Source organism: Ascaphus truei, chromosome 8 (genome assembly GCF_040206685.1).
Source record: "Ascaphus truei isolate aAscTru1 chromosome 8, aAscTru1.hap1, whole genome shotgun sequence".
NCBI classification, from domain to species: domain Eukaryota; kingdom Metazoa; phylum Chordata; class Amphibia; order Anura; family Ascaphidae; genus Ascaphus; species Ascaphus truei.
The window spans coordinates 43,494,833-43,522,066 of record NC_134490.1 but is presented as its reverse complement, the minus strand read 5'-3'; the positions used below and the strand labels follow the sequence as shown (position 1 = coordinate 43,522,066).

The 27,234-nt window shown below is 46.5% G+C and overlaps 1 protein-coding gene across 1 annotated transcript in view; it reads right to left on the bottom strand.

Moving 5' to 3' along the window:
* Positions 1-27,234, bottom strand: part of LOC142502166 (uncharacterized) — a 117,533-nt gene that overhangs the window by 65,798 nt on the left and 24,501 nt on the right. Inside the window, exons 8-14 of the mRNA XM_075613041.1 lie at positions 24,453-24,467; positions 23,079-23,193; positions 20,121-21,004; positions 18,652-18,852; positions 18,104-18,244; positions 16,468-16,993; positions 5,173-5,435 (exon numbers count right to left, since the gene is read on the bottom strand). Coding sequence (XP_075469156.1) covers positions 5,173-5,435; positions 16,468-16,993; positions 18,104-18,244; positions 18,652-18,852; positions 20,121-21,004; positions 23,079-23,193; positions 24,453-24,467 — 2,145 coding nt within the window. The remainder of the gene's footprint in view (positions 1-5,172; positions 5,436-16,467; positions 16,994-18,103; positions 18,245-18,651; positions 18,853-20,120; positions 21,005-23,078; positions 23,194-24,452; positions 24,468-27,234) is intronic.

The window sequence follows — 27,234 nt, the reverse complement described above, 5'->3', positions numbered from 1 at the left end:
TTCCCCCAGGTGGAGATGCGCACGGGCGGCATCCGGGGCAACCCGCTGACCGGCTCCTGGGATCAGGCCCGCTCTCTGTCCCAGCCGCGCGCTCTGCCGGGCTGGTGACTCAGACAGAGCCCCCCTGCGCATGCCATTCCTCTTACACGTCCGTCGCCGCCGTTCCTAACTGCCGCCGCTGCCCACGCCCGCTGACATGCGCGGTAGTCATGGCGACACTCACTGACAGCTCGGAGACCTCCTTGCGCTGCCGGGTGAATGAGGAGGACGGCTTTCCCTTCTCCTCCTCCTCCCCCGCTCCCCCGCTCAACATTTACTCACAGCCGAGATCCTGCACTAGTGCGGCTGCGCCGAACTACTGCTGCTCTCCGCGGGGGCCGTGGACGTGGTGCGGGACGTGGTGAGCCAGAGCTCCTTCCAGTACTGCGGGCTGGTGACGGCGGTGAGCCCCGGGGAGGCCGAGGGGGCCACCAGCAGCTGGAGGAGTGGATGGGGAACATGAACTTCACGGCTGAGGTGATGTGGGCGCTGCTGCTGCTGATCCCGATCTCCCCGCACCTATTCCTGGCCCCGGCCTTCTCCTCTCTCTTCCCGCTGCTACCTGGCAGAGACCTGCAGGCTCTCAACTGCAGCTGGCCAGACAAGAAGAGGATCCCGGGGCTGGGGGACGTGGAGCTGCCCTCCTTGCCCCCCGAGCTACAGCTTCACATCCGGAGACTCAACCGCCTGATGGAGGGTATTGGGGTGAGAGAGGAGTGCTTCTCGTGGGGCACCTGAGTAGGCTCATTGCGGGGGAGCTGGCCAGCTATCCTCAGACGAGAAACCGCAGGAAGCATACACTGACACACACACAAAGACTGACACACACACTCACTGACTGACACATACACTCACTGACTGACACACTCACACATTCACTTACTGACTGACACATACACACTCACTGACTGACACACATACACACGCACTCACTGACTGACGCACGTACACACGCACTCACTGACTGACGCACGTACACACGCACTCACTGACTGACGCACGTACACACGCACTCACTGACTGACGCACGTACACACGCACTCACTGACTGATGCACGTACACACGCACTCACTGACTAACGCACGTACACACGCACTCACTGACTGACGCACGTACACACTCACTGACTGACGCACGTACTCACTCTCTGACTGACGCACATACACACTCACTCACTGACTGACGCACGTACACACTCGCTCACTGACTGACGCACGTACACACGCACTCACTGACTGACGCACGTACACACTCACTGACTGACGCACGTACTCACTCTCTGACTGACGCACATACACACTCACTCACAGACTGACGCACGTACACACTCACTCACTGACGCACGTACACACTCACTCACTGACTGACGCACGTACACACTCACTCACTGACTGACGCACGTACACACTCACTCACTGACGCACGTACACACTCACTCACTGACTGACGCACGTACACACACACTCACTGACTGACGCACGTACACACTCACTCACTCACTGACTGACGCACGTACACACTCACTCACTGACTGACGCACGTACACACTCACTCACTGACTGACACATACAGACTGACACACACACCCCAGTGATGCGCCCCCAAGTGATGTGCCTACTCCCCCGCTGCCGAGCACCTCCCATGTCCCGTACCTCCGCTGGGGGGCTGGCTGCAGCAGGAAACATAGCCCACAGCTCCACCGGGGGGAGGAGACTCAGACAGAGTTCCCCGTGTCCGCAGCTACGTCGTGGTGGGGGTAGGTCACAGAGAGAGACATACACACCACAGAGAGACACACACACACACACACAAACACACTGACTGACACACACACACTGACTGACCCACGCAGATACAAAGAATTTAGTTACTATAAATATAGATGTGCAAATAGCTAAAACATGTGGTCAAACTTTTGTGTTTTGGAAGTGAAATTGTTTTGTGATTTTTAATTAAAAACATCACCATCACAAATAAAATTTCTGTGACAAAAAACAAAGAAGTTTCACTTACTATGCGCGTGCTCAGCACACACAGCTTTTTTTACCTTCTTTATGTAAAATTCTGATGATACCCGTTTTTCCTGTTTCCAAATATTCCCCTCTGTCTACTATCTATTTGAAGTTGTTTTGCAAGGGTAGTCCTACCTCTGTCCCCAAGATCTTATAGAATTTAACCGTAAAGCCGTCAGGCCCTGGTGCCTTCCCATTTTTAAGTTTCTTTATGACAACCTCTATTTCTTCTCTGGTAATCAGAGCATTAAGTTGTTGTTGCTCTTCATTCGTTATTTTTGGAAACTTTAATCCCTGTAAAAACTTGTTTTGAGCTACATAATCCTGCTCACTGGTAGTATAATGTTTTTGATAAAAGTCCCTAAACACTGTACATATTTCTTCAGGAGCTGATGTTAGTTCACCTGAAGCTTTACGCATCCTAAGTATGTGTTTTGGCTCTGTAGCTCGCCTAACTAGATTAGATGGTACTTTAATGGTTGGGCATCGGCCCTTTATTGGATGTTAGTGCCACGGAGTATGGCCTTCACTATGGCAGGGACAAATAAAACATTTATTTACTATAGGGTATCCATTGATAGCCAATGTGGGTATCTGTGCCTCCGTTGAGGGCATAGGTAACCACAGTGACAATCAATGTATTAAATGGCTAGTGTTTGTGTATTTTATTGTAATATATATGTTGTATGCTTTGGAATTATCAAAAAAGCAATTAGCTAGACTTGGCTAATAGGGCTATTGCCCATTACTGCGTGTGGGGAGGGGGGGCCACTTTTTAGGGGGGGTCGGGGATGGGGGTAGTTAGGCCTCTCGGGGGGTGGGGGTGTTAGCAAGAGGGGTTAACCCCTTCATTACCGTAACGGTTAGCCACCAAGGTAATTAAGGGGGCTAATGTCTGTTTATGAATGATTAATGTTTTACTGTGTTTTTTTATTTTTCTATACTGTATTGAAGCAGGGGGTCCCTGGAGGTGAACCTCATTAATTTCAGCTCTGGGGACCTCTGCTTCCAGAGATAGAGACCTCCACAGGGTGTACCGGTAGTCACTGCGGCTGGGCCCACGTGGCACAGTGCGGGAGCTTTAAACCCCTGTGAAGCGGCTACCAGCACCCCTCATGAATGAGTCCCTTTATTAACCCCTGTGTGAGTACATACATGACTTCCCCCTGACAAAGCCCTGTAACTGGAGTGAAATGTGCATCGGGCACGTTAGAATTATGTCAGCAGACGCTGACACGGGTCTGCAGCAGGGAAGTTTGGCAGGCATTTTCATAGAGCAGCAGGCAAGTGGGATATTCCGTTAGGAAGTGGCAGACCAGTTGTACTCAGTTCTAATTACTCCTCTCTTGATCTGAACTTCTAGCTATACTCCGATATATACCATAAGATTATTATTGGACATCTAGCCACTTTTTAAATCCTCACTGATGAAGAGATAGCCTTCTCTGATTTCATCTAGGCTGTATCAAAATCAGCCGGGTTAACACAGACTCACTGCCTCCTCGAGGGATACGGCTGCTATACGTTACAGTTTCCCTTAACTGAATTCTCTGTCTAGTATTGATTGTTTTTGCTATTTTTCTGCACGTAGTTACATATGGTAATTAAAGACCCCAACCCCTTTGTTTATTGCAAAGAGAGACAGGGGGCGAGGGTTGGGGTTCCCCAGAATTTCACAATCGAAGTCTGAGGTTCCTTAACCAAACAAAGGTTGAAGACCACTGCACTTGAAGGTGGCATACCTCAGTAGCATAGTGACTTTGTGGCTAAACTTAACCGCATACAAGCAGGGGGGCTTGTGACGATACATGCACCGTCACCTTTTTCTCTTACTTTCTCCTCCTGCTCATCTTCTCCTTCTGACGATGTGGCGTCCATTGCCATGACAACGTCACCTGACGCCGCAACGGAGACGATAAACAGGAGAAAGTAAGAGGCTGGGTACCAGGACCTGTTCTTTTTTCTTTTTTTTTAATCTCTGCATACCAGTATTATACTAAGAGTGTTGAATTCCATTGTACCTGTCAGCAGTTTGTTAGCCCTACATAAGCTCTATAGCCTGTAACTGTGAAATACATCACATAAAGAAATGTACTACTTCTTTAATGCCCATCTGCAAATAAGCAATAATTGATAACTATATATCCAAAACAGTGGTCATTTTCACTGCCAAATCTCCACCTGCTTAACACTTTTAATTAGTGTTTAAAGTCAAGAACAGTGATATGTTTTCCTTTCAATGTTACATTTTAAAGAGTGGTGTACATCAAAGTGAATTATCTGGAAGAGCATATCAACCTATGCCCTTCGCTGTACATAATAAGACCCAGGACATGACTGACTGGTAATGCTTCTGGTAGCTTTTATACCCTTTCAGTAAGCACCACCCCACGCACTCTTTATCATGGGAAATCAATTTGTTTCATTTTTTACCATTTTTAAATACAATTCAAATATGTTTAAACAGAACGAAAAATATAATACTTTAAATAGAAAATGATAATACATAAAATACCAAACGATAACAGTGTACACTGCAATACAAAAATTGTAAACATTCATATTACCCCTCCCCTTTCCTGCATTCTCACAGCCAGGTGTGTCAAACACACAGGGACGAAACAGGCTGCTTGAAGAGTGAGATTTGACTCAATTTAAAAAATGGCATGCAGTATAATTATGCTACAATTTGTGTTTAGCAAACAGACAACTGCTTTTGCCATCCATGTTTTTTTACTAAACATGTATTTATGCCATTCTGATTGTTTCCTAAAGGAGAGAGGAAACACAGACGGAAGAGATTTAGTTGGCTGGCCAGCAAAATAGGAACGTTATTAGAAAAATCAAACCTTCTCCCCGATGGGTATATAGCAGAAGGCTTTTAATACTCTATGCTTAGCTCACATAGGTTTACATCAGCTTTCAGTCTGCCTCTTAATCACACCAAGAAACAAAAAATAATTTGTGACTTTATCTGACACACACACACACACACACACACACACACACACACACACACACACACACACACACACACACACACACACACACACACACACACACACACACACACACACACACACACACACACACACCTTACAACAGCAGTTGTATAGTTACCTGCAGGGATATAGTTTCAATCTGCATGCTGTCCATGCTCCTATTACAGGAGAATTTAATCTGAGGTCTCCAAGAGCAGAGAAGTGGGGTGCAGTCTCTGACTGAGTAAATGATGAGGGTATTACATGTACTGGGGGAGTACAGATAGGATGTAAATACAAGGGAAATAAGAATGAAAGGTGGGGAATTATTGAATATATTAAAGGAAATAATAGGATTTATCATAAAAGAGGGGAAGGAAAAGATGCTGAAAGAAGGTGGTATTTTTTATAGGATTTATTAAAGGAGTAATGAAAAATTGTCTGCATCAAGACAAGAAAACGGTGTTTTGGAAGTGAAAATTAGATGTGTTTGGAAAAATGGAGTATCAGGAAAATTAAAATAATAGTACTGTATGTGCAAAAGTATAATAGAATTTAGTAAGGAAGAGGATATCAAATTATGTGTTAAGAAAAAACTGACTGTAGTAATTGCACGATTAATAAATATGGTCCTTTAAAAACAGAGGGTGGGTAATACAAGGTGGGTACTATTGGTGTGTATGCTATAGGCAATTAGGTTTTGTGGAGGGCAGTAATGGGGGTACCAAAGTTTCACAAAAATGGTTAGAGGTAATGTCATGTATAGGGCAATCATTAAGGTTAAAGAAGGGGTGCTTATATTAACATCTAAAAAAAATAAGAAATGGGTATTAAGGTAAAAAGGGATAATAATGAAATATACAGCACATCGGTTATAGGTTGTATATAACAAACGGCAATTGGTAATATTAAGGTTACATGAGGGGGGGGGAGCGTAGGATATGTTCGAGGGGCAGAAATGGGAATAATTAGTATACAGCCGGCAAAGGGTAATATCGGGATATATAGGGGAGGCTGTAATGAAGGTAATACTGTTACAGGAGGTGACAAGTAATAGTGATGAATGGGAACGATGAAATAATGGGAGTATTAAGAATACCTACAGGGTAATACTAATCTGTAGGAAGGTAAGAGTAATGACAGTGATGATAAGTAAGACACGGGGCTGGCGATATCACGAGCATCAACACGAACAAAGACCAGTTACTGTTGCTGTGGTGACGGAGGATCAAAGATGGCACCGCCTGTTTTCCTCCCGATTTTGTAAAGGCGCATGCGCAATGCGCTCAAATTGGAGAACGGAAATGACGTATCGCTGCTCTGCAGTTTGCGTTCCGAAGGTTCGGTTTTCTGGTGCGTCTCCAACTACAATGTAGGACAGCTCCGGGGATCACAGGCACATGCTGGCACCAGATGGAGAGGATGAGTCGCGTGCACCATGTGACGACCTTCCATGCCAGCCGCGTTTGGCCTGAAGCAGCGGCGGCCCTGTTTGGTTCGGGTCAATGCAGGCAACCGGGATTTTATGAGCTCTCGGCGGCCTTGTGTGATTTGGGCAATGTGAAGCCATCTTTTAGTCTGACAATATATAAATCACGAGACCACCCACGAGTGGTTAGGGCCACGCGGAGCTAGGTTCAACTTTGAATGCAACTGTAATTGAAAGAGAACCTCGTTTTAACATATCTTACACTGTCTGCAAATGTCCCTGACCTGTTGATTCTTTTCTACAGACCTTTACAGTCTGGGGCTGCCCTAGGTAAACCGACCACCCAAATGATAGATTTCATGCAAGTTTCACTGACTTGCAGTCGGTCTCACTTTTTTTCCCCTCAGACTTCAGTAGAGTCTCACTGATACAAATAGGACTTTTTCATTCAAATGCTTCTTGTGCTCACTAATTTGTGTTTTGGCGATTGACCTGTCACTCAAATTAGTGCGATTTGTGGGCTCTCAGCCGATTTTAAGGGGAAAGTTCTGACTTCTACTCCAAAAGCAGACGTCACGCAGGGTGGGGTCTAAGGCCGAGTCCATAGAAGGACAGGCCGTGCTGAGCCGTGCGGACGCTCAGCGCTGAGCCCCTGCATCCTCAATAAGGATGCCTTGAGAGGGGGCTCACGCGAGCGTGCGGAGGCTTTGGAGTTTTCAGCCAAGCGCCAAGCTGTTTTTCAGCGCGCTGTCGGCTGAAAACATCCAATCAGCCTGAAGCAGCGTCAACGTCACGGCGCCATGATGTCGGGGCCGTGACGTCAGTGCGTCGCGGGCGATTGGCCCAGTGACGTCACTGCCCCGCCTCCAACCACCTCCCCCCGGCTCCCCTCGCACACGCTGGCTCGCCTGCAAGTCCGTGGAATCGCGCTGACTTAAGCAGACGAGCCTCAGCGTTAGCGCGCCTCCGCTCTCCTCACCCCTCTATGGCCCGGGCCTAAATTTAGGGGATTGTGTGTGTCTCAGCGCTGTAGTTACATATCGGAACAACGAGCAGGAATACTCATCAGGCTCCAACTTCTATAGCTGAGGTAGCTAGGTATAACTTTTTCGAGCAACTTGTGTACCATGTACCACGTCTGGCAAATGCAATCTTTTGTGATAAGAGCTGTGGCACAGTTTATTAGACATTTATGCATCTATTACTTATGGTGATATGAACCGCCTTGAAGTCTACTACAGCAACAAGTGCATCCTAGCAGAACTATTCCTAGGTATATCCTATTTGCAAGTTTTCAGTATTGTGGCCCTTCAATTCGGATCACTGGTCCGAATACTTTTACAGGGCATTGATTGTATGTGTGTGTTTTTTTTTTTTTACTTTATTGTGGGTTTATCTCTACCCACATATCATTTACCTGTGCCAATTTAGTGGCCCTTTATCAAGCCACACCTGTAGCAGTCAATTACTATGCATTGCACTGATTAAACCAGTGATTTCCAACCTTTTTTGTTTGGAGGAACACTTTAAGTATTTCGAAAAATCTCGGGGAACCCCTATCTGTCTAACACATAATAGGTTTGACAGGGGTCGGTCACAAAATGTCACACCTCACGAGCCACCTCTATTTCCCACAATCTACCCATGTATTTCTCTCCCATCCGTCTCACTAACTCCCCGCCTTGCATGTATTTATCCCTTGCGTCTCACTCTTAATCCCTCCTTTTCCTCACTCGCCCCCCCTCCCTTCTCTCACTCGCCCCCCCTCCCTTCTCTCACTCGCCCCCCCTCCCTTCTCTCACTCGCCCCCCCTCCCTTCTCTCACTCGCCCCCCCTCCCTTCTCTCACTCGCCCCCCCCCCCCTCCCTTCTCTCACTCGCCCCCCCCCCCTCCCTTCTCTCACTCGCCCCCCCCCTCCCTTCTCTCACTCGCCCCCCCCCTCCCTTCTCTCACTCGCCCCCCCCCTCCCTTCTCTCACTCGCCCCCCCCTCCCTTCTCTCACTCGCCCCCCTCCCTTCTCTCACTCGCCCCCCCCTCCCTTCTCTCACTCGCTCCCTTCTCTCACTCGCCCCCCCCCTCCCTTCTCTCACTCGCCCCCCCCTCCCTTCTCTCACTCGCCCCCCCCCTCCCTTCTCTCACTCGCCCCCCCCTCCCTTCTCTCACTCGCCCCCCCCTCCCTTCTCTCACTCGCCCCCCCCTCCCTTCTCTCACTCGCCCCCCCTCCCTTCTCTCACTCGCCCCCCCTCCCTTCTCTCACTCGCCCCCCCTGCCTTCTCTCACTCGCCCCCCCTGCCTTCTCTCACTCGCCCCCCCTGCCTTCTCTCACTCGCCCCCCCTCCCTTCTCTCACTCGCCCCCCCTCCCTTCTCTCACTCGCCCCCCCTCCCTTCTCTCACTCGCCCCCCCTCCCTTCTCTCACTCGCCCCCCCTCCCTTCTCTCACTCGCCCCCCCCTCCCTTCTCTCACTCGCCCCCCCCTCCCTTCTCTCACTCGCCCCCCCTCCCTTCTCTCACTCGCCCCCCCCTCCCTTCTCTCACTCGCCCCCCCCCTCCCTTCTCTCACTCGCCCCCCCCCTCCCTTCTCTCACTCGCCCCCCCCTCCCTTCTCTCACTCGCCCCCCCCTCCCTTCTCTCACTCGCCCCCCCTCCCTTCTCTCACTCGCCCCCCCCCTCCCTTCTCTCACTCGCTCCCCCCTCCCTTCTCTCACTCGCCCCCCCCCTTCTCTCACTCGCCCCCCCCTCCCTTCTCTCACTCGCCCCCCCCTCCCTTCTCTCACTCGCCCCCCCCTCCCTTCTCTCACTCGCCCCCCCCTCCCTTCTCTCACTCGCCCCCCCCTCCCTTCTCTCACTCGCCCCCCCCTCCCTTCTCTCACTCGCCCCCCCCCTCCCTTCTCTCACTCGCCCCCCCCCCCTTCTCTCACTCGCCCCCCCTCCCTTCTCTCACTCGCCCCCCCTCCCTTCTCTCACTCGCCCCCCCTCCCTTCTCTCACTCGCCCCCCCCCTCCCTTCTCTCACTCGCCCCCCCCCTCCCTTCTCTCACTCGCCCCCCCCCCTCTCTCACTCGCCCCCCCCCTTCTCTCACTCGCCCCCCCTTCTCTCACTCGCCCCCCCCCTTCTCTCACTCGCCCCCCCCCCTTCTCTCACTCGCCCCCCCCTCCCTTCTCTCACTCGCCCACCCCCTCCCTTCTCTCACTCGCCCCCCTCCCTTCTCTCACTCGCCCCCCCCCTTTTCTCACTCGCCCCCCCCTTCTCTCACTCGCCCCCCCCCCCTCCCTTCTCTCACTCGCCCCCCCCTCCCTTCTCTCACTCGCCCCCCCCTCCCTTCTCTCACTCGCCCCCCCCTCCCTTCTCTCACTCGCCCCCCCCTCCCTTCTCTCACTCGCCCCCCCCTCCCTTCTCTCACTTGCCCCCCCTTCTCTCACTCGCCCCCCCTTCTCTCACTCGCCCCCCCCCTCCCTTCTCTCACTCGCCCCCCCCCCTCCCTTCTCTCACTCGCTCCCCCTCCCTTCTCTCACTCGCCCCTACCTTCCATCGATTACCCCACTCTCACTCAATCCACTGTACAAAATACATACCAAAAAACCCCACCACCAGGGGGGGGGGGGGTCTGTGGTCCATAGGAGGAACCCCTGAGAAGCCCCAGTGTTCCACGGAACCCTGGTGGGAATCACTGGATTAAACATATACTATAGTTGGTGTATTCCAGCGCATCTTGGTATATGTGGTCTCACAATTTATTGCTACTTCTGGATACTTTATAACACATTGTAGCAGTAGGCAATCTTTGTGAGATGGAATATGTCTACTAGAGTCCAACACTTCGTTTGGCAGCACTTTAAGACTATCTCCATACTCACTTGGCTTTGTACTGGCTACTTTATTAGATTATTTAGCCTTTAATTCCTCACTGCCCCAATTTTTCGTTGCTTTATTTTTCATTTACACATGTTACGTTTTAAACACTTTAATCATACACTTCATAATTTATGATTCCTACTTGGTGTGGAGTTAGTGTGTACTTCAGTATTGGGCGATTCCTTTTTTTTTAATTTGGACTAAATTGATATAAGACAAGCTTTCGACTGTTCTCTCTTCCTTAGGTCAGCAATACTGATTTTACAAAGATTCCATTAGCTTAAGTCTGTGATTATAATGGTTTTGGTGACGCGAGCAACGGCGCAAGCCACCAAAACAAATACCTGTCTTCGGTTGTGTTGCTTATAGTTGGTGCGACCAGGCGGGGGCGGCAGAATCCAGGAGAGACAAATTAATGTCTCTCCGTGCAATGACCGCGTGGCGTCAGTGTAACATGAAGCGTGTCAGCCAATAATGGCGAACCGCTCGCGTGACGTCACTGGCCACGCCCCCTATCGCTTCCCGACTGCATACAGTGCAGAATAAGCACTCACGGCAGCAACCCACTATAATCTCGGCCTAACACAAATGTAAAAAAAGAAAAAAACAAGCCATCTAAGCCAGATGATTCAGAGAAGGAATAAACAGACAGGGAAATAAATGGATGGAAGGGACTGTGAGACACTTGGCATGCACACTATTCGAGATACACTTGCTTCTCTTCCCTATTCTTTTGTGAAAGTGCCGACTTTTATCAGTAGAACTCCATGAGGGTCTATGAGATTGATGATGCAAAAAAGTGGTGAGTGACTCCATATCAGTGAAACTTAAAGAAAAAACATGAGTTGATATGTCTGTAAACCAGCATGTTGGTAGCTTAATTTTTTTTTAAACCTTCCCATTTTATAAGGATTCAGTAACATTTTTGTTGCAGAAGATCATTTATCTTTTTGCTCGATCGTGTTCTTAATCTAGTTTTGATTGTGAATTCTGCCTGCCCTTGACTTGGCTGCCTGCCCTTGACTTGGCTAACATTACAGGGTCGGAGTCTATTTAGCATTTCAGACTGAAATAAAGTTTAATTTAATAAACCTTCTCGTTGGAATATTTTAAATTATAGCTATCCATTTCTTATATAAAAAAATGAACACTAAGAAATCTATGAAATACACACATGGTCCTAAGCGTTAATTTCAGGTTGCACCTCTGTGCCTTGTGTAAACTTCAATGACGCAGCACCTTTCACTACATTGCAAGGAAAGAAAAAGATTATGGCTTTATTGAATAAGCCCCAAAGTGTCCGACTCCGGAAAACTCTCATTGACTTAAACAGGAGTTGTTCGATCGGCCACTTGGACTCTTAGGGGGTTATTCAATACGCCATGAAAAGGGTCATTCTATATGGTCCAAAGTGGCCGTACATGTTTATTTGTGGCTGAAAATGACCCACACGGCTGATTAGAACAATAGAAAATAAAGCCCAAAGAGATTAAAGCAGGATTTCCCACTAGTCACCTAAATTTGTCTCCCAGAAAACTGCTAGCTCCCACATAGTAAAATAGCAGTTGCCATGGTATTGGCTGTGAAATAATTTCTCTTTTTTTTTTACTCTAAAATAGGAAGTGGTGTTATATTGCCCATAACTAGCTTCTAACTTTTGAGATGTCATTACTCTCCCAGATGCTTTAATTAGCTGAAGGTTCCAAGCTTCAGCCACTCGCAGAAGTATGTACAAATGGTACAGCTAAATGTAATGGATGATAGACATTAAAAAAAACAAGTACACTCAGGGCCGCCAACGGGGGGACTGCCGGTGTTGGCGTCCTGGGCCCCGTGGGCCATGAGGCCCGGGCTCCCTTGTCAGCCGGGCCAGTTCATTTAAAAAAAATTTTAAAAAGCGCACCTGGTGCCAGGTTTCTCTGATGGCAGCGCCGGAAGTCAGCTGGGCTAAGGTGCCGGCGTGAGAGGGAGGCCCGGCACATGCGTGGGACAGACAGGTGCCTGCAGTGACCTGCCGCTGGGCCCCCCAGCAGTCCCGCCAGCCACCGTCCCTTCTCTCCTCCCCCCCCACCGCAGCACCGCCGGACCCCTGCCACCGCCCCCCCCTGCAGCACCACCAGCCGTCGGGCCCCCACAGCACCGCAGCCTCCCCTGCAGCCACCGGCACACTTCCCCCTCCCCCCCCTGCAGCCACCGGCACACTTCCCCCCCCCCCTGCAGCCACCGGCACACTCCCCCCCCCTGCAGCCACCGGCACACTGCCCCCCCCCTGCAGTCACCAGCACACCGCCCCCTTACAGCCACCAGCACACCGCCCCCTTGCAGCCACCGGCACACTGCCCCCCCCCCCCCCTGCAGCCACCAGCACACCGCCCCCCTTGCAGCCACCAGCACACCGCCCCCTTTGCAGCCACCGGCACACCGCCCCCTTCCCCCCCACCTTGCAGCCACCAGCCTGACATGAGATCATCCCCAAGGTAAGCCTGATTTTTATATATATATATATATATATATATATATTTATATATTGGCGGTGTATTATATATATGTATTGGGGGTGTTGGGGTATTTTTTAGATGTATTGGGGGGGTTGGAGTATATTTGTATATGTATTGGGGGTGTGGTGGTGTATTTTTATATGTATTGGGGGGTGAAGTAAAAGTTGCGCGCTAAAAAATTGTTTCCGTGGTAGGTGCGCTATGGGTTGGGGTTTGGGGGGGGGGGGGTGGGTGGGAGGCTGCTCCTTTCATTTGTCCTGGGCCCCATGATTTCTGTTGGCGACCCTGAGTATACTATCTGTATGAACAAAACTTTGAAACCTCAATTGCCCTTCTACTGCCACAGTGGTCTGCTTTGTGTTATTAGTGCAATCCCACATAGGACAAAATGAAGACGATAAGAGGTTAAAAATAAGTGATGCCTTACAACACCCAACCACCCACCCAGTCACTAACTCACCCACCCAGTCACTAACTCAATCACCCACCCAGTCACTAACTCACCCACCCACCCAGTCACTAACTCACTCACCCATCCACCCAGTCACTAACTTACCCACCCAGTCACTCACCCAGTCTCTCACCCACCCAGTCACTAACTCACCCACCCAGTCACTAACTCACCCAGTCACTAACTCACCCACCCACCCACCCAATTACTAACTCACTCACCCACCCACCCAGTCACTAACTCACTCACCCACCCAGTCACTAACTCACTCACTCACCCACCCAGTCACTAACTCACCCACCCAGTCACTAACTCACTCACCCACCCAGTCACTAACTCACTCACCCACCCAGTCACTAACTCACCCACCCACCCAGTCACTAACTCACCCACCCACCCAGTCACTAGCTGAGACCCCGCTCACTAACTCATTCACCCGCCCTCACTAACTCGCCCGCTCACTCACTCGCCTGCTCACTCACCCGCTCACTAACTCACCCACCCGCTCACAAACTCACCCGCCCACTCACTAACTGACTAACTCACCCACCCAGTCACTAACTCACCCAGTCACTAACTCACCTACCCACCCAGTCACTAACTCACCCACAGAGAGAGGGCAATGGGGAGCAGAGATAGGGGGTGAGTGGACAGAGAGGGGGTGAGTGGACAGAGAGGGGGAGCGGGACCATTCAATCCCAGGCAACGCCGGGTATATCAGCTAGTGTACTATAAAATGTATTGAATAAAAGGTACAGGGGTGAGATATGCACGTACAAATATAAAATAAGTTAAAAGCAGCAGGTCAAAAACCATCTAACCAGGAAGGCACAATCGTCGCATCACCGCCTGATGCCGATCAACCAGGTACATGGGGGTTACATGGAAAGTCCTCCCAGGAAAGGGTAGAAAGGGCCACCGAATGAGAAGATCCTCTACAGCAGCGGTGCGCAAACTGGGGGGCGAGACTTTTCTGGGGGGGGGGGGGGGTCCGCTGCATTTACAGAGGTCCCTCGCTGAGAGCGCAAGGCCTCTGTAAACTTACCCGGCTCCAGTCACGTGTCTCATGACAACGCGGCGTCAAATGATGCAACATTAGAGATGAGGGGGGGGGGGCACAACGGAGGAGCAGAGCAGGTATGGGGAGGAGCGCAGCACAGGGAGTTTGCGCACCGCTGCTCTACAGGAGCCATCTGCACCTCTGTCTTCTGGATAGATCCTCTGCGGGAGCAGTCTGTGCCTTCTGTCTATTAGGAGATGTAATCCACTACAAGCCGGAGTGTCAATGCTGCCTGCTCAAATTGAAGGAATCTCCAGCAGTTGATGCGCACCCGGTGACGTTGGCGTCATTCGAGCCAGCTGATTTTGAAAGAAGAATCCACATGGGTGGGGAAGTCCAATGCAGGCACAATTTCTCACAATCAAGGACTGACCCGGTGGTGACAGAACATCCAACACGTTTCGGGTCTACAAGGCCACTTCATCGGAATAAATATTGGAATTCCCATCATGCTTTTTAAACCCTTCCCTGGTCTCTAATTGGATCATGGCCACATAGTATAATCGCATACATTTAAAGGGACATAAACATACGTGTAACATTTAATTTTATACATAAATCTTTAAAAGCCCATAGGAAGTCATATAAATCTACATTTAGCAAGAATAGTATATGCATATATTATATAGAAGAAATGTGTGTGTGTGTGTGTGTGTGTGTGTGTGTGTGTGTATAATATATATGGAGAATTTTGGAGAATAGACCGGATCTCACGATAATCTCTCTACACGGTGTAACATGTCATGTGTTGTTGTTCATCTGAGGTTGTATTTATCTAATTTTAAGACCTGCTAAGGAACAGATGATTGTTACTATGTCCTGATATGTAAAACCATAGAATTCAAAGAGGGTGTACTTTTTCACACGTGTGTGTGCTGTGTGTGTGTGTGTGTGTGTGTGTGTGTGTGTGTGCGCGCTGTTCGTGACAGATGGTATATGGGGATGGATTTAGGTGAGATATTGTTCATTTGAGGGATTTTTTCGAAGGTGAAAAGTGGGCCAGCTTGTGAGCTGTGTATTAACCCTTGTCCCGTATGCAGGTCACATGCTCACAGGTGTGACATCACCTTATAAATCGGGTTCCACACATTTTGCTGCTGACATTCTTGTCTTCTGTAAGGCAGTAACACAGTAGCTTGCTGTGTTACTAGTTTACACAGGATCGAACGGAGCACATGCACTACTGTTATGTCTTTATTTGTATGTCTTTATTTATATAGCGCTATTAATATAAATAGCGCTTCACAGCAGTAATACAAAAGGCAATCATATAAATAACAAATACAAATAACAGATCATGGGAATAATTGCTACATATATAAAAGTAAAATTTCGGAAGAGGATTCTTTGCTCCGAAGAGCTAACAATCTAATTGGTAGGTAGGAAGAACGAACAGAGACAGTAAGAGGGCATTCTGGTAAGTGTGTCTGCAGGGGGGCAAGCTTTATGTATCATGTGTATAGTATTAGCCAAGGTGCCACTCATATGCTTCTTTAAGCAAGTGTGTAATAAGGTGGATAAAAAGAGTGCTAGTCGGGTATTTAGGGGAAGGGCATTCCAGAGGTGTGGGGCAGTCAGTGAGAAAGGTTTAAGGCAGCAGAGGGATTTAGAAACAAAGTGGGTAGAAAGAAGACATCCTTGAGAAGAAGGCAAGAGTCGGGATGGTGCATAGCGAGAAATTAGGGCTGAGATGTAAGGAGGGGCAGAAGAGTGTAAAGCTTTAAAAGTGAGGAGAATTGCGTGCGAAATTTGATAGGAAGCCAGGTACTGTGACAATACCGCTCCGGCCCCGACATCAGAAGCGTCCACCTCGAGCGTGAAAGGCAATCCTGGATTGGGATGCACGAGCACGGGGCTGACACGCAGATCGTCTTCAGTCTCTCAAATGCATGAATGGCCGAATGAGACCAACGTGCCGGGTTGGCTCCTTTTTGTGTCAACGCCGTAATAGGTGCTACCACAGAAGAAAAATTCTGGATGAATCTCCGCTAGTAGTTGGCGAAACATAAGAATCGTTGCACGGCTTTGAGAGTCGTAGGACGAGGCCAATCCACCACCACCTTCACTTTAGCTGGGTCCATGGCCAGGCCGGTGTCGGAAATTATCTATCCCAGAAAGGACGTTGAGGTCTGATGAAACTTGCATTTCTCCAGTTTGGCGAATAGGTGGTTCTCCTGTAATCGTTGAAGCACCTGTTTAACGTGTTCCAAATGTTCACTTATGGTCTTGGAGAAAATTAATATGTCATCAAGGTAAACGATAATGTATTGATCGAGGAGATCTTTAAAAACTTTGTTTACAAAGTCCTGGAACACTCCGGGCACATTGCAAAGTCCGAAAGGCATCACACGATACTCATAATGTCCATCCCGAGTGTTAAAGGCAGTCTTCCACTCATCCCCCTGATTAATTTTTACCAGGTTGTAGGCTCCATGTAGATCTAGCTTGGTAAAAATGGTGGACCCCTGTAGTCTGTTGAAGAGCTCAGAAATTAACGGCAATGGATACCGATTCTTGATCGTGAGTTTGAGTCCCATATAATCGATACAAGGTCTGAGCGATCCATCCTTTTTCTTCACAAAGAAGAAACCCACAACCGCGGATGATGAAGACTTGCGAATAAACTCCCTCTGTAAATTTTCCTGGATGTAATCCTTCATGGCCCTGGTCTCCGGAGGTGACATTTAGAAACAAAGTGGGTAGAAAGAAGAAGCTCCCCGCGTGGGAATAGCGCCAGGCAGGTCGATGGGACAGTCGAGTGCCCGGTGGGGTGGTAGTTTCTCGGCTCGGGCCTCATCGAATACGTCCCGAAATTCTGCGTAGATGTCAGGCAACTGGACGTTTACCTGTTCCGGTATAGATACTCCACCTAGGAAGGGATCGAACAATTCTGGAGGCAATGAGAGCTCCACTGGAGGGGCAGCGCCTCTGTCCAGTCAATAAAGGGGTTATGTATTTGAAGCCAAGGTAGTCCCAAAATGATGTCGACTGAAGGTGTATGAATGGCGTCCAGTTGAATCGTCTCGGTGTGGCTCTCTCCAATCTGTGGATGGTTTGAAGGGATATGAAGGCGGGTTGTAAGGGTTGACCATCGATGGCTTCCAGGCTAATGGGGTGATCCTTATATATCAAAGGAATCTTGTTTGTCTCGGTGAACCCTTGATCAATGAAGTTCCCACCTGACCCAGAGTTCAGAAAGGCACGTGTGGTGGTCCTGAAGTTGTCCCCGAGTAGTGGGATGAGAATGAAGATTCTAGTAGAAAGTTTGGGAGGAGATACGGTTCCCAGTGTGACCCTCCCGGCTCTCACTGGGATTTGGCGTTTCCCGATTTGAGAGGACAGGCAATTACCAGGTGTCCAGAGTTACCGCAGTGGAGCCAGAGACCGCCATTACACCTGCACTGTTTCTCGCCAGCTGACAGTCTGTTACCTCCAAGCTGCATAACCTTCCTCCTCCGGCTTTGGAGGAACCTAACGACTCATGCGGATTGCGTATGAAGGGGTTGCGTACCTTTTTGGCGCCTGTTTCTCTCGGTTATCCTCTCCTGAAGCCGTTGGCCCATCCGGATACAAAGTGCGACGAGATCCTCTAGTTCAGTGGGACGTTCCTGTGCCGCAAGTTCATCCTTGAGTCTTTCGGACAAGCCTTGCTAGAAGGCCGCGGTCAAGGCCTCGGCGTTCCAGCCAGTCTCAGCGGCTATGGCCCGGAATTCGACCACGAACCGGGCCACAGGACGGTTACCTTGAGAAATATTCAAGAGAGAAGAGGCAGCAGTTACCTTGCGTCCAGGTGTATCAAATACCCTGCGAAATTCCTTAGTGAAGCGTGTGATGTCACTGGTGAGGTCCAACCTCTGCTCCCAGATGGGAGAAGCCCACACCAAAGTGTCATCCGTTAACAAGGATACAATGTACGCCACCTTAGAGCGTTGAGACAGAAAGCGATATGGCAATAGTTCAAAGGGAATAGAACATTGGTTTAAAAAGCCGCAACAACCAAGAGGGTCGCCGCCTTAGCGGTTAGGAGTAGGTAGTCGTGGTTCAGATGCTGCGGTCATAGGAATGGGAGTCGCTAGGGATGGAGAGTGAGTGGAGGCACCTTGGGACTGGTCAGTAAGGCTTTGAACCAAAAGATGAAGTAGCTCCATACGTTGGTCATTTTGTGCCAAGTATTTTTCCAGCTTATCAAACATGTTGGCATGAACGTGCAAAAGTCGGCCCACCTCAGCAGGGTCCATATTTGCGGGGCTGAGCATACTGTAACGTGTGCTCACCACAAACAAGGTGGGACCGCAAAGCTGAGATGGGGATGTTGATAGCCACCGACCTGCAACGGAGCAGCCACGTCCGGAGTGCAGAGTGGTAGTCGTGTAGTTGGGTCAGGGAAGGAGAAGTCAGATTGGTCGAGGTACTTGCCGTGGTCTAGGATTGGAGAGATCGGGTTGTCTATGTGCGGTGCCGGGGTACAGAATGTAGAATAGTCGTAGCCGTGGTCCAGGGTTAGAGAAGTCAGGAGTCCGGGTGCAAGCTGAGGTCAATATACAGGGAGCAAGACCAGGCAAAGGCCGGACAGCAAAAGCTAGAGGTAAGCACAAGTCACAAGAACAGAGTTTATGCTCAGTCAGTTTGCAAGAGGACTGGCTGAGCCTATAAGGAACAAGCAGACAATGGAGAAGCAGCAGGGGGCTGTGAGCAATAAGTAATCATACATATACTTTGTACTGATAGGCAGGGGTGGAGTGAGTAGCAGCTGTGGAATAGTTGAGTGAATTAACCCCTTGCTTGCCTGTGTCTGCGCGGCATCTGTGCATAGCTAGCGTGCGCCGTTCGTTGCCCATTTCGTCACAGGAACGAAGCCTGGAGACGGTCAATTCGGTGTTTCCCTTCCTAGCGGCGCCTGCGCGCAGGTTGTGGCTGATGCACATCACTCGTGACGTCGCAAGGTAAGTCACGGGGGCGGGGCCTTAGCCCGAGCCTGACAAATACATCACAAACATATGCCTTACCTTTTCTTTTATATACTGAACTGGTCCCACATGGCTACTGCATTATTTTTAGTGATGGTGAATTGGAAATATGAACCGCAAGGAAATATAGGTAAACAAAGTTTGAACAGAATAACCAATAGAGTGGTAATCGCAAACATAATTCTATGACTAACTTAACTCATGCAAAGTACTCACAATTTTCATCCTGCTTTTAGAATTAGGTTTATCAAATCAGTAATGTGATTTAGTTGGAATTAAAATGAAAGAACATTTTTCAACTTTAAGACATTTTATTCAAGTAATGCAGTACGAAACCAGAAAATCTGTTTTCAAAATAATCTGATTTGTTTCTTTTAAATAGATGACTGATGCAGTGTGTTCCATTGGTGTTAAACTGAGAAAAGTCTTTTTTTGTAGGAGATATAGCAAGGCAAATTTGCAGCAAATTGATGTACAAAAATGCATTTCAATCCTTTGTCTCCTAACATGAATGTGTGAAAGTACTTTGCTTGCAATTTGTCAATTGGATTTGGGAAATTACATTACACATGTTTTAATGGGATGCAGTACTGTCTGTTTCCCTCACCATCATTTTTTTACTAGCATCACTACACTCATGCCTAAAATGGTGTAAACCTTCCTTGATCTCATCAGAAATACAAACTTGATTAACAAGCTTACAGTATGTTTGATGCAACTGCAAGAAAGCTATTTCCGCTTAAAAATGATCTCCCCCGTTTGTTTTATAATGTATCTATACCACTAAATGAGTGAGTGTAACTAGATTACAAATACATGGTGTGGATTAGGTAGAAGGGTCTGACGTTTTCTCAGTTTTCTGATGTTTAACAAGAGATGTATAGTCAAGAAAACTTCTCCCGCATTCAGAACATATATAAAGCTTCTTTGCATCGTGGGTTCTCCTGTGTTTAGCAAGGGATGAACTGTCAGTAAAACCTTTACCACATTCAATACACACATATGGCCTCTCTCCTGTGTGCGTTCTCTGATGGACAATAAGATTGGAGCGATCAGAAAATCCCTTCCCACACGCAGTACAGGAATAGGGTTTTTCTCCTGTGTGGACTCTGACATGCCTAACAAGAGCAGAGTAGTCGGTAAAACTTTTGCCACATTCAGTACATGCAAATGGCCTCTCTCCTGTATGGGTTCTTTGGTGTGTAACAAGATTCGAGCTCTGGTTAAAGCTTTTCCCACAATCTGAGCATACATATGGCTTTGCTCCTGTGTGAACCCTTTTGTGTCTAACAAGATGTGAGCTATGCGTAAAACTTTTCTCACATATACTGCATATGTATGGCTTCTCTCCTGTGTGGATAATCTGATGCATTACAAGATTGGAGCTGCGAGCAAAGGTTTTGCCACATGTGGTACAATTATACTGCTTGTCTCCTTTGTAGGATCTCTTTCGCACCACAAGATTTGGACTATAACCAAAGCTTTCTCCAGATTCAACGCATGCATAATGTACAGTATTGTTGTCATCCTTCTTGCGCTTTTCATTATGAGTTAATGGCTCCTCAATTTGCTCATCTGAATTAAGTCCGTCAATGAGATTTTGTCTTCCAGAAGCAGTGGATTCCTCCTGGATTTCTGAATATCTTTCTGTGGTGGAATTGCAGGGTTCCTCTTCAAGGTCACACTGGGGAATGGTGTCTTCCATTGTCCAGTCTGTTGAATGGAGAGGTATGTTAGAACTTTCTTGCTTATTCTGCCTCTCAGAACTACAATCTGCTGTGGAGGGACACAAGAATATCTTGCAACTGCAGTATTGGAGAAAATAATGTCCAACACTCAAATGAACTAATGACACTAACATGTTTAACCACATTCACTACCATAGAAATCAGTAATGTATTACAATGTGTGTTTTGGCCTCTATGGCACCATAGGACTAATGGATTAAATGTTTGGGTTTGATAAGTATAGGCATTGTGAAATTATTTAATAGATTATTATGGTACATTTACAAATTAAAATGTATGTATGATTCATTTCTATCATTTTATATACATTTGTATATGGTTTCTAAGGAATTGCCTAATCAAATTTGGACACCAACCCATACCTATGGCCCCCAGCCCAGCATGATTGTAAGCCAAATGAGCATGACACCCCCTGCAAAAATATTTAACATGAAACCTGCTTATTCTTATGGCTCACATCTTTCTTGAACAAGTCTCCCAGAATGAGCAAGCCCCTCCTGAATAGCATTTGGGCTCGGACAGCAGTGAGGCCACATGTCTTATGTCTACAAATATCTGGCACACTTACGGCACTCGTATCCTTCATATCATTTTCAGGGCGATATGGTACTATTGACTCACAGACCAAGAAGAAACTAAGTGCACTGGAGAGCAATCAGTTAATGTTTCTACTACTCACATCGTCACCGATTGCTTCCATCTGCTTACCTGACTCCATGTAGCTTCCTTCCTCTCATCTCTGCAGGAATTGACTTGGAGAATCAGAGGAGCCACCTAATACCAGCCGTAGCGCTATATGCCCAATGTCGCATGGTTCCTCTGATTCTCCATGCAGGCATTAAGTCAGTGCAGCTGCTAGCAACGGTCAGCCTCATTGCTATATAGCAGTGTTAGGCAACATCAAGGGTCACAAATCCATCAAAAGGGCCACCCACATAAATATATATGGTGCACAAGCAGAAGAGACATTGCAGACATGGGTATGAGCTTCTCCACTCTGGAACACTGATGAATACTCTCCCATTCCTCTCCTTACACTGGGAATGAGTGATTAGCACTATTATTAGGCAGCACAGGAAGTGGGAAGACGCTACAATTCACACCAGCAATATCTCCACTCACTCTGCGCTGGGGAGAGAGGGGGAGAGAGAGCGAGAGCAGACTGCTGCGGTGGTAAGCGGTTGAGGAATGTGGGTCAAGCCCCCGAGGTCCACATGCGGCCCCTAGACCGCCTGTTGCCCACCAATGCTATATAGTGTCTGCATCTTCCTCGTCCCTGAAGGGAGAATCCTGCACCACTTAAAAGATGAGAGATACTGGAAGGGACAAGTGGGACTGTGCTAAAAGGGGAATTAGTGCTGGTACAGAAAGCTGTGCTCATGGGTATAAGAGTTGATGGTAGAAAAATGTGTTCAGAGAATGAGCAAGGTGCACAATAAAAGTAGATAGGTAAGTAGTGTTTTGGTGCATCACCATGAGTAGCTCATTATAATTATAATATTTCCATATTCCATAATAGATCCAAGTTCAAGGACATAGAGTATAATCCATAACATCCCAGGGTGAGAAACTAGAGGCCTGGTGGTCCCCACGCGGGTACCCCAAAATAGGTCTCCTAATAGTAGTGTACTACACCCTGGGGAAATAACTCAGTCAGTCCAGCACTGGATGGTAATAGTATAATGGGCCGAAGCCCTTTACCTTCCTTGGTGTTGTCCTTGATTAGTGGATCAGTTCCAGCGTGCTGTCCTCTCAGGGTAAACACAAACAGCAAGGATGTAGAGGAGCACAGCAGCGTTTCTCAGCAGCATACCACATGCTGCTGAGAAACGCTGCTGTGCTCCTCTACATCCTTGCTGTTTGCACAATAAAAGTGCGGGGTAAACAAAGAAGAAAGTAAATGAGTGTTTGGCAGCAGGTGAGAAGAAAATAACATACTCTGTATAGTTGTGCAAACGAATAAGCTTTGTACCTAATTTGTTTGTTTGATCCTCAAACTTCATGAATGTAATCATTTTTAGCATGAAATATCGCCTTACCCAGTAGGTTGAAGTTTTGCTTCTTTTGCCTCATCACATCCTTATAGTGTATTTTCTGCTCATCTTCGAAATGCTCCTGTTCTTTCCCAGAAGAATACTCTCTACTTTTGGGTACCTGAAACAAAGAAAGATGAAAGATCCCTGAAAACAGAGATATGTATCAAAAGTCACATAATGACATTTTATATATATATATATATATATATATTTTTTTTTTTAAAGAAAAACTTTCCTGAACCTTTAATAATTTTATGTCAGACTTTCAACCATGAAGAGCTTCACATTACCAAATCAATAACCAAGCTCAAACGGACGAGTCTAAAAGTACTATAGTAGTTGAGTGGGTTCTCTGATTCTTTCTGTACAAGCTGTGTTATACAGCAGGAAAAAGCTCTAGAGATCGATCCATATTAAAAATGGATAGGAGGCAAATGATAGCGCTAATTTCCATGCCATTACCCATAAGCCTCATCTGCAGTTTAATCAATGTATGATGTGACAATGGGGTTAATGAATCAGCTTTTGGAGACCGGAGGAAGAAATGTAAATTCATTGGTGTTTTCTTTGCTCAACATTCAAACAAAACCAAAGAGTTTACTTTAAGGATTTCATTTTTTTAAGCAAGCCAATGGGATTAAGATGGTTACAAAATGTTTTTCTGTGCGCTAAATGGGAATGCCCCTTTAAGAAAAATATACTACATGTCTGATAGGGAGACCACCCTGCAGGATAGAAGCAGGAGACATGCACTGCTAAGGATTGATTAATATGGATAAAATTGGCTTGCAAAGAATGCAATGTTATTGTAGACAACACTGGAAAAAATAAGCTGGCTGAGCATAGGCTGCAAGACTGTATGTAAAACAATATACTGTAAGCAGACGCCAAGGTACCCCAATTAACAATGTGGCATGACCTACCGGGCACGCATTTGAGTAGAAATCGTAGGATTGTGTAGCACCCCATAACCTCGAGGCGATGATGTGGGCACCATAGGAATTCAGGCCGACAAATATAACATTTAACCCAATAATTAAGCATAGTTTGTGGATTTGGAACATCACGAAAGAATAAAACAAAACCAGCATGTAGCCACTGCTCGGCAATCTGCTGTTCAAACCTGGACTGTCCTCTCAGTAGTTCGGGTGGTGGATTAGTCAACCTGGTGAGAACCAGAGACCTAGTCAGGGGTAACCAAATAAATTCCTTTGCAGACCTAAAAGGAGCATTATAACATCACTAACTCAGAGCTGTTTAGATACATGCAGTTACGTCAGTTTTCTCTGCAGTATTATAAACAAAATTGACAGCCCAGGAGTATACTTTGAAATGTTATGTAGAACCAATATCTTCGGTAAGGAGCTAATTTCTTACCTCTTCCAATGTATGCTTTTCATAGGAAACAGAAACCAAGTATAAATATATGTTACAGTGGAAGAAAGATCTTAACGAGACCCTTGATTGGGAGACCTGGCAGGATATATGGGAGGGTTTCCAAAATGTTAATCAATACGCTAAAGAAAATGCATACAAGCTGATAAACCACTGGTATTTGACCACTCAGAAACTCCACAAAATGTACAATCAGTGCTCACCTCGATGCTTCAGATGGTGTGGGCAATGAGGTTCTATGATGCATAACTGGTGGGACCGTCTGGAGGTATCCCTCTTATGGTCCAAGGTGTACTTGCATGTAAACGCAACCTTAGCCACTAATCTAACACCAGACCCATGGTTGGCTCTACTGAACAGGCCCATCGAGAACATCACAAAAGCTGAACAGAAACTAATCACGAATATCTTTGCAGCCACTAGGTGCTGCATTGCAGCTTCTTGGGAGCAACATGCCCCCTCCCTCTCAACGGTTAAAGACAAACTTTGACATATTCTACTGTATGAAAAGATAAACGGTTTCCTAAATGATTCAATGGACCCATTGATAAGGAAAGGAGATAGAGGGCCCGGGAGAGCGTTGCTGGCATTATAAATGGTTTGGTCTTCCTATTTACACACTCGCAAGGAAAGCCTGACTCCCCTAGGTCCTCTGTGTGATTCTCCGCAATACCGACAAGCGTAAATTTAACTCTGTATGTAACCCTCTGTACTCCTAATGTCAATACTCCTTTGTTTATATTGTTTTGATACCTCTGCCCTGTTTTCTATACCCAAAAATTAAAAGAGAGAGAGAGAGTCCACTCCAGCAGGAGCAGACACAAGACAGCACTCAAAGGTAAGTAAGAAAACTTGTATTCAAACATGACCAACGTTTCGGTCTTCGTGGGACCTTCCTCAGGGAGGTCCTTCTACCACCCTGAGGAAGGTCCCACGAGGACCGAAACGTTGGTCATGTTTGTGCTATGTTTATTTTTGAATACAAGTTTTCTTACTTACCTTTGAGTGCTGTCTTGTGTCTGCTCCTGCTGGAGTGGATTACTTTTCTCTTACTATTGGTATAGGACATGCACCGCAAACTGTTTTTGGTATTGGGAGTGCCGGCTGCCCCATTTGTTTTGTATATATATATACTGTATATATATATATTTATATATATATATATATATATATACACGTGAAAAGGAGTCCCTGCCCCGAAGAGCTCACAATCTAATTATATATACAGATATTAAACGTAAACATGTAGGAACATAATGGCAGTGATACATGCAATGAGTTCAATTTTGTGACTGTTGCCTTTCAAAATAAAGAAGTTAGTCAATCAAATCCGTGTAAATGTCATTTTTAAAAATGGTTTATTTTTTTTACTTTTATTTATTTAAATGGGGAATCTGAAAGGAGGATTGTTTAGTGCATCAAACCCCATTCTAAACTTCATGTTTTAAGGTGCAGAAAGGGGCTTGAATGTTTTAATCTGATAAACTAATAACTTTAATAGGTTAATCTCCATGGGTTTTTGCATCCAGTGACGAACATGATATTAAGGGGCAGTGCACTGACAATGGGGTTGATCTCCTGAAGCAGGTCAGTGATATTGGTTGTGGTTCCAATTATATCCAAGACTATGTAAGAAGCCAGTTGCCCAGGGCGTCTACATTTTTTTTTACTGGATTACTTAACATACCGGTAGGTCTACTATGTGACTATACAAACCTTAAAGTGTGTATCACTAGATTTCTCAAGTGGGCTAAGATTTAGAAATGCAACTGCAAGTCTGATTTAAATGTTTACAAAAAAAATAAACACCATTTTGCTCACCCCACATGTAGACCCATTAAGCTTACAATTTAACAGGTGTCTTAGTTTTCTTTTCAGTAGAGATCCTGAAAAGCAAAATACATATCAAGGAAATGTTTCCCCTCCCTGTCAAATGTCCAAGAATGGTTAAATAACTTTGTTAGCAGTCCTTGCCCTTTTAGTCCACAGGTAAAACAGGCAAATCGCACATTACAGACCCAGCTAATGTATGGATATAGTCAAACAATAAAAAAACAAAAGTACTGTACTCTTCACAACTGCATTCTCATGATGTATCAATGTCAGAGTTGTTAGGCCAATTGTCTCTTTTTTCCCTCAATCACAGTTGTTTTCAGCCTGTGTTTCTTAAAACGTTGGGGCTGCATGAGTAGTTACCATGGGTTCCCTGGAAAAAATATATAGTAATGGTAGATATTTTACTTTAAGACTAATTTTATTTTGCTATATTTTTGATGCATTATAAAAGGTTATTAAACGTTATTCTGTAAATGATAAATTTTTACATCATTTTGGAAGTTACTTTATTTAAAAATATATAAGCCAAACTATTGCAGTAGTATTTTCATGTACATAGGAAACATGGGCTAAAGTCAAAGTGAATTTTTAAAGGGTCCCACAGAGACAGTACTGTACATTTGGGAAAGGGTCTGCAGTTCTATAAAAAAAAATAACAAAAAAAAACCACAACTATCACATGAGAATGCAGATTTATTAAAATAATTGTTGATACTGATAACCGAGGCCACCGTAGAACTTATGGTGGGTTCTTTACAAAGATATATTCATACGAAATCTTTAGGTTTGGTGGAGTTGCACCTTTATTGAACTAACAAGATAATTCTTCATAGACGTTTCAGCGAGTACAGATCTTTTAATTTCTCAGATGCTCATTCTATTGCCCTATACACATCATGAAGAGACTTTTAAATTAACGAAGAATTCA